Source organism: Leptonychotes weddellii, unplaced genomic scaffold (genome assembly GCF_054177405.1).
Source record: "Leptonychotes weddellii isolate Sample4059 unplaced genomic scaffold, ASM5417740v2 HiC_scaffold_8847, whole genome shotgun sequence".
NCBI classification, from domain to species: Eukaryota; Metazoa; Chordata; class Mammalia; order Carnivora; family Phocidae; genus Leptonychotes; species Leptonychotes weddellii.
This window is the reverse complement of record NW_028059736.1, coordinates 1-8,470: the sequence shown is the minus strand read 5'-3', so window position 1 is coordinate 8,470 and position 8,470 is coordinate 1. Positions and strand designations below refer to the sequence as shown.

At 39.0% G+C, this 8,470-nt stretch overlaps 1 protein-coding gene across 1 annotated transcript; it reads right to left on the bottom strand.

The window, feature by feature from the left end:
* Nucleotides 1-443: 443 nt before the first annotated feature.
* LOC102733213 (protein FAM114A2) lies at nucleotides 444-7,728 on the bottom strand. Its single transcript, XM_081811613.1, has 4 exons — nucleotides 7,559-7,728; nucleotides 6,901-7,059; nucleotides 6,165-6,288; nucleotides 444-844 (listed from the first exon to the last, which is right to left on the bottom strand). The coding sequence occupies exons 1-4, from the start codon at nucleotides 7,634-7,636 to the stop codon at nucleotides 714-716; spliced, it is 492 nt and encodes a 163-aa protein (XP_081667739.1). The 5' UTR covers nucleotides 7,637-7,728; the 3' UTR covers nucleotides 444-713.
* Between the last annotated feature and the right edge of the window lie 742 nt (nucleotides 7,729-8,470).

Below are 8,470 nucleotides of genomic sequence, written 5' to 3'. Positions count from 1 at the left end.
GTTTTCACTGGGCATAAGGGAGTGGGATAACAAATCAAGCATCACATTCCTTACCCTGAGGCATGCAGGTGACTGTAACGGCCAATGCGTGCCTGCCGTTAACTGGTCCAGGGATGTTTCCGGAGACTGGGAGAGGAGGGTGAAGAGGCAGCAAGCAGCCCAAGAGCCAGTGGACAGTGTCCCATGAGCTGGCACTGGCATATATGCTATTGTGAGTACTGCTCTGCAAACAGAGCCTCCTACCCACTCTGATTAAAGCCCTTTCACGTTCTAAATGTGTGAAGATAGCTCAGACATCACCATCAAAGATGAAGGCCTAGGCCATGGGACTCTCATTTCCACATGCTAAGTGGTCACTGGGCTCTGAGAAATGATAACCTCCATCCAGGTCCATAAGGCCGGGGCCAGATTCCATCATTTCTGAATCACCCAGAGCCCTGAGAACAGGGAGACCTCAATAGAGGCTAACCCACTGGTCTCACGAAGGCTAGGGAGCACTGCCAACACTGTGGCCTAATGTGAGCTTTCAGATAAGCAAGCATTCCAAATGAAAACAGGTGAGGATAGCAGAAGCGTGAGGCAGGCAAGGCAGATGTGAGATCTGCATGCTAACCTGTGAGAGCAGGAGGCTGGCAGAAGGTATCGAATTCAGAATATACCCCCGATTTGGTGACATCCTTGCCAGGAAGTTAGAATCTTATATTCTTTATCCACTAAATCAACACAAGTAAAAAAATGAAAATCACCAAGAAGTAGTAACTTACCCTGGCAAGTTTCTCAGGTTTGGAGGAGACCTGCAGCTGGGAAAATAGCTCTGTTATCTCTTTGGTAAAGTCTTCATCCCCTAAAAAAACAAAAACAAAAACCAGGTCCCATTTAAGACACTGCAGACAGACAGATGGTGATGGGAGGGGGGGGTGGTAAGGAGGAAGAGGGGAGGCATGGCAGGAGCGGCAGCACCAACAGTCACAGCAACAGCAGTCTAAATGAGCATGGTGCATTAATGCTTACAGAATCCTGCTGTATATGCCAATGAATCCTTTCAGTGGGCTTCTAAAAAGTGTTGTTATCCCATTTTAGAGATAAAGAAACTAGGGCTTGAAGGGGCTAATTTCCCCAAACTCTCATAGCAAAGATTAGGAGTCAAACCTTGGCCTTCCCACCCCAGTCCAAATCCTGTGCTCTGTATATCATATTCCAGATGTAGGAATGAGAACTGGTTAAGGCAGAGTACTAAGCAGGTACTATGTCTGTGCTTCCAAGAAAGTGTAATTTAAGTCAGGACATAAAAAATGAGTACAACTTAGCCAGGAGAAAAGGAAGAGTCTCAGACAGTGAAAACAAGTAAAAGATGCAGAGGTGAAAGAAAGCATGGCAACAAGTTTAACATGTTTGAGAGTGTCTTAATGTAAAGGGGAGAAGAGAGGTAAGAATGAAGCTAGAAAGTCAAGTAGGATCCAGTTAAAGGGGGCCTTAAAAACATGGTGAGGGGGGCGCCTGGGTGGCTCAGATGGTTAAGCGTCTGCCTTCGGCTCGGGTCATGATCCCAGGGTCCTGGGATCAAGCCCCACATCGGGCTCCTGGCTCAGCGGGGAGCCTGCTTCTCCCTCTGTCTGCCTCTCTCCCTGCTCATGCTCTCTCTCTCTCTGTATCTCTCTGTCTCATATAAATAAATAAATAAATAATCTTAAAAAAAAAAATGGTGAGGAATTCAAGCTTTTTATTGAGGGAGTGAGGAGACACTGAATGATTTTAAAGAGAGACAGATATATCCAACTTAAACTTTAGAAAGACCCACTTTGGCTCCTGGGTGGGGGATGAACTGAAATGGGAACAAGAAGAGGAGTAGGAAGGCTGAGGCAACAATCCAAGATCCAGGTAAGAAATAATGATGGATAAGAAGAAAGGAAGAGGAAATGGGACCCCAGAATGTCAGAAGAATGGTAAGAAAGCTATTGGTTAAGAAGCCTAAGAGACGATGGGAAATACATAATGCTTATATTTGAGAAACATACAGGCAAATAGGTGAGTCAATATAAAAAACAAACAACACATCGAAACAAATGGCAAGAAATGCTGTTTTCCTTTCTACTCATCTAAATCTTACTTAATTTCCTCAGACCAAGGCTTCTCTTAACTGTACAGTGTAGGGAGAACTCTTGTATATAGACATCTTCTAGCACTTACAATCCATATGAATATTTCTTAGTCACCAGTTCATGGCTTACCAGGGCAAATGATTATTCTTCATACCTGGTTTCTCCCCAAAACCCTTAGAAGAAAAAATTCATCTTCGTTCTTTCTCCATCTACTATCCTTTCGTCCTTCTCTCTTGGTGTTCAAGACAGAGAATTCCAATGGTTTGGTGATCCCAGGTATAATATGATTTGGTGAAGTTGATCTCCTAAATACTACAGCTATAACCTATCAAATCCTACTGCCTAAAAATCTAAAATCTGACAGGCATTTTGTTTTTCTAGCAAAGCTTCTAATTATTTGGGAGCAAGGGAGTATCTGAATCTATACTGGGATGCATGTACCCCAAGGGGTTCACAAAATAATCCAATAGAGTACTGGGGGAACAACAGAACTTTTATTTGTAGACATTTATCTCATCCTTTAAAAACATCTATTTTAGGGTATACTTTAGAACGTAATATATTATTATAGTAGTACATGTATACAATTTATAAACATCAAATGTACATACATTAAGTCTAAGTGCTCAAAAAAACTTTTACTGCTAAGGGTTGATCAAAAAAATTTGGAGATCCTGTCATGTACTGCCCACAGACCTAAGTATAAAAAGTAGTTGCTGCGATAAGGTAAAAGTTCGAGGATGGAAAGGAGGTAGGGCTAGTGCTTTAGAAGGACTCAAGAGAGGCTGGGGTCACCCTCTTCAATGGTTTTCTCTTCCCTCTGCTACCACCTCACCTTTTTTTTTTTTTTTTAACATTTTCATTGAGATATAATAATACCAAGGTCAGTGTTGCATTTTCATCCAAAATCCCTGGGAAAACCTGTTGGGGAGGGTAGTGCACAGCACTTCAGTGCTCTCTTTTCAGAGTCCTGATCTCTGGCAAGCAGGTAGGAGAGAAAAATGTCATAGACACAAATCCATCTGTTCAGAAATGCCATTAGAGTCCTCAGAATGGTATTTAAAGATCAGGATTTCTGATTACTATACCAAGCCAGATGTTGACTAAATTGAACAAATACTGTTAATGGTATTATGTACAAATAAATTAAGTTTATAGATAACTGGGGATTGCCACACTAGGGCTTAATTAGGAACAACAGAGCAACTTAAGTAAATAAAAATTAATTTATGGATTTCCTGCTAAGCGTAGATCTTTACTTATGCCACCCTGATAATGAAAATAGCAGCCACCATTTGTTGAGTGCTTACCATGTGTCACACCTTTAATATTTCATTTAGTCCAACCTGAGAGAAATTAGCATCTTCTTCTTACAGATGAGAAAACAGAATTTCAGTGTTAAGTAATTTTCCAAGGTCACATGGCTTAGGAAACAGCAATCTTGATTCCAAAGCCCATCCTTTCATCCACCATGCTATACTGTCTTCTCAGTACTTCAGGTAAGCTTTAAAAACTTTTATTCAAGAGCCATTTCATATCAGGACCAGTATCTTTACATAGTACATATAGCAAGATGTTATATAACCAGTCAATATGACTTCTTAGAATTCAGTGCAAAACACAAATGGGAGCACAAAAGAGGAAGTTCTATTCTCTTAGTATAGAATCCATACATTCTACTTTACTTCCTTCTCTCACAAGAAAGGCCCTAAGACTCTCAAGACTCTCACTCAAGTGCCCTTTTAATACACAACTTGAATAAACTAGTTAACTGGTTTTCCACCCAAAGCTGATTAAAGATAGAAAATGAGATTCGGAGGGTATTAGAAGGAAGCTCATTGATAGTGAAGAGAATTAAAAGATGGGCAGAGAAATGCACAGAATATAAAGACGTACAATTCTGGAAAGCAATAGAGACATTTCTAAAAGCATAGCAGTTTAGGATAATTTAATATAGCAGCTCTCAAAAACACTTTGGTCTCAGGATCCCTTTATACTCTTAAAACTTTTTGAGAACCCCAAAGAGTCTTTTTTAATGTAAGTTACATACCTGTCAACACTCATCATATTAAAAATTAAAACTGAAATGTCTGAAGTATTTAATTCTTTAAACACACTTGTTGACATAATTTTTAAGAAAAACAACTACATTTTCCAAAAAAGAAAAATTTTAGTGAGATGAATGCCGTTGTTCTATATCTCTGCAAATCTCTTTGATGCCTAGCTTAAAGACAGCTGGATTCTTTTACCTGCTTTTACATTCAACCTTTTAAAGTACACGAAGAAAATTCAAGCTCACATAGTTGGAAAGAGGAGAACAATTTTAATAGCCTTTGCAGATAATTGTGGATATTCTTTAATACTACACCAAAACTCAACAAATAGTTATTTCTTAAAGGTTAGTTATAATGTAGAACCTGAAATCATATCATGAAATTTTGAATTCAGTTACATTAAATTAAAATCCACTGGTCCATCTCTTGCCCAGGCATGACTTTGTAACACCACCCATTAGTCATCTGGAAAATACTGGTTCTCTGAATTACACAAGTCTTCTAAATGCTAACACATTTAAATACCTCTAGGAAATCAAATTTGTTACTCTCACCACCAATTTCATCAAAAAAATCTGTAAGCACTGGGAAGTGGTCAAGCTCACCACAGCAACAAAGAGAAGTTTTACAAAATTCTAACTTTTGCTTAGTTTAAATTTTACTAGTCACAAGTATTTCTTTACTTCAAGTGAAGGCTCCTTTCATTCATTTTCAAGAAAATTTTCACCAAATATCCTACTCTGAACAGTCTGTGTGACTGCAATCTTTTTAAATAAAAATGGCGTTCCATTAAAAAACAGGTACTTCAGCTTATGACTCAAACAATAACAGTGCTTTTCCTTGAGACAGCTTCAGTATGCATCACACAAAAGATGAAAAATAAGTGTACTCAAGGGTCAAGACTTAGTAAGATTAATCACTGTTACTGTTTCATGAGGATAAGGTTAAATGAAACTGGCACTTTAAAAAATTTTACTTACTTATTTATTATTAACTGTGAATGCATGGCAGTGAAAATATTAGTACAGTTGGTACCACTGTCTTGATCTGTGTTAAGACACCAGTCATTTTACTCACCACTGCTTTTGCACCATCAGTGCAAATGTTAAAATGATAAATTTTTTAAAAAGAAAAAAACATTTTGGTATTTTGATGCAAAGAGTTTTGACTCATGCATTCCCTGAAGAGATCCTGGGGACCCAAGAATCTGCAGATCACACTCTTCAAACCACCGACTTAATCTGATTGGCTCATGTGTCCTGATGGACTCTGAAGGAATTTTTCTAGTCACTTTTAATATTTATAACTGATCGTATCATCAGAAAAAAAAGTCAAAAAACTGTATTCATTAGATTCTACTAAAAAAACAGTTAGTGTGTAATACATATGAGAAATATTTCCAGCTAAACTTTAAAATAAAACTCTTTAAAAGCTTAAAATTCAGTTGACTAGAAATTATGCTTTATGTAAATGACCTTGTTTCCTGATAAGTTTGCAAAAATGAGTAGTTACTATACTTACATTTTCAGGAGTATGCAGATATTAAGAATATGGCATTAAAAAAAAAAAAAACTTTTGAAAATAAAAAAGGCAAATTATCACCCACATTTTGGATAACTGCCACCCTGCCTGCCTGAATTCAAGATGAGGACAGGGGTCACAGGACTCAGAGAGGCAGAGGAGCAGTATCTAGGGACATAAAAGCTCACAGGGATGACCATCCAGACTGAGGCAGGAATCTAACAAGGGCAATTCTCTAACCAAAAAAGCAGGCAGTTTTGTGAGTTGCAAGATGAGACCTGGAGAAATCACCAACAGTTTGAGGGGCAGAAGCGGGGAATGGAACAAAGATATGCACTTAAGACCAACTGCTCATATCAATACCTAGTCAGGGGCAAGGCAGCAAAAAGTAAAATCAGACTAGTGTAATTGAAGAGAAAATTTCAAGGGCAATAGACTGCATATAAACATGCTACATCCCTTCCACGCAAATACTGGATTTTCATATTACCTTTTTTCTCCTCTTCCTCTTCCTCACAGAACTCTGCTAGGGAAAATGCTTCCTTGAGTTGCTCCAATTCAAGTTTTAAAGTCTCTAATTCTTCTCCACTTAGAGAATTAAGAATAGATTTCACCTGAATGGATATAAAATAATAAAAAGTTGTGAGTTCAAAAGAAAAACATTTTCAAATGGAGAAGAGGCTACAGACCAAATTAAAATAAAAATTATGAGCTCACCAGCCAATATAAACTATTCCTTAAGAACCTCAATACAAGACGCTAGTCATTACAGAAAGTTAGGGAGAATTTATACTTAAAAAAAAAAATTAAAAGCCAGAAACATCCGGAAACTATTAGTGCTTAACAATGGCTAAGAAATTAGGGGGAAGTTAAACAGTCTTGAATCAATTAAAAACTAACAGGTAATTGTATCCAAATTGGCAGCTTAAGCCAGAGAGACTACCAAAAAAAAAAAAAAAAGACCAAGGCAAAGGCAAAATACAAATGTGCTATTAAGACCTCCTGGTTAACCTGTCCTTTTCTATTTAAATTGAAAGAAATAACACTGGATTCATTATATTTCTAGCAATTAGTTCAAACATTAGTTTATCTTGGTGTAGTATTTTCAAAGTCTCAAGCCTCCATGTCAAATACATTTCATCTTCCAACTGTACAAACAGAGAAGAAACTACACAGCACTCCTTTGCTTGAAGACCATCCATTTGAAGTTGCTGGTTTGGAATTACCTTTATTTCACTTTCTTGGGAAAGCATCTCCAGAGCTTCCAGATGTGAAAGGCCTTGAAATTCATCAAAGAGGAGCCCATAATTAGTTTTCTTGTCCGTTTCCAAGGTAACCTCACTGGAGGTCCATAGCTCTTCTTTCTCCTTTGCCTCTCGTAAAACCTGAAAAAAAGGTGGAGGCTTACCCTGCAGCAAGTAATGAGAGCTCAAGGGTGAGTTCTGAGAGCTGAGGGAAGCAAAGCTGAGATGGTAACAGGAGAGCGCACTGCCCTTTCATTCCTAGCACTGCAATTCAAGTCTGATAGGCTAAGGAGCTGCCGGGAAAAAATGGTCACACATAATTCAATCCTGGACAGGGTAAATAACGCCTAAGGAACCAGGTGGAAAGTGCTTTAAACATTAATGTACTCAACAACTCTGAAAGGGCTTGTCACCTTCTACTGCACTGATAGGAGGCTCCTACAGAAAAGAAAGAGGAGGAGAAAAAGAACTGGGCATTTTTCTAAACATTTCAGATCTCACCAGCCACCCTCCACCCAAAAAAGCCTTAATAAAAGTATCACTGAAAACTTTTCAAAAGGCATTATTAATAAGGTCTACCACAGGCAAAAATACAGATCAAAACAGAAACATGAAGTAAACGGGTAAAGACAAACAGTACCTGTGACAATGTAGAATTCCGGTTCATCAGACCCTTGGTTCTTTTAAATCCAGGATCCCCTTCTGCTATTACATCCATTGTCTTTTTCCCAATGAATTCTAAGGCATCCAAACCCCCACTGATTACGCTCTTTCCCTGGGAAACACATGCAACTTCATTACAGTAATACTGAAAAAAGACATCTGCATGTTTGGATTATATAAAATAGTGGCTAACAATACCAAGCACTAGCAAGAATGTGGAGCAACTAAAACACTCCCACTGCTTGTGGGAATGTAAACGGGTTTAAACACTCTGGACAACTGTATGTCAGTATCTACTATAGTTGACCATATGAACATCCTATGACCCAGCAACTCTACACATGGTTGCATACTCAACAGAAATGTTGAGGTTCATCAAAAGATATACAAAATGGGGCGCCTGGGTGGCTCAGTCAGTTAAGCAACTGCCTTCAGCTCAGGTCATGATCCCAGGGTCCTGGGATCAAGCCCTGCATTGGGCTCCCCGCTCAGTGGGAAGCCTGTTTCTCCCTCTGCCTCCCACCCCCCCTGCTTGTGTTCACTGTCTCTCTCTCTGACAAATAAAATATTAAAAAAAAAAAAAAAAAAGAGAGAGGGGCGCCTGGGTGGCTCAGTCACTGGGTGTCTGCCTTCGGCTCAGGTCATGATCCCGGGGTCCTGGGATCGAGCCCCGCATTGGGCTCCCTGCTCTGCGGGAAGCCTGCTTCTCCCTCTCCCTCTCCCACACCCCCTGCTTGTGTTCCTGCTCTCGCTAACTCTCTCTCTGTCAAATAAATAAATAAAATCTTTAAAAAAAAAAGATATACAAAATGTTCATGGCAGTACTATTCGTAAAAGCCAAAAACCGGAAACAACCCCAGTACTCACCAACCATGGAATAAATAAATGC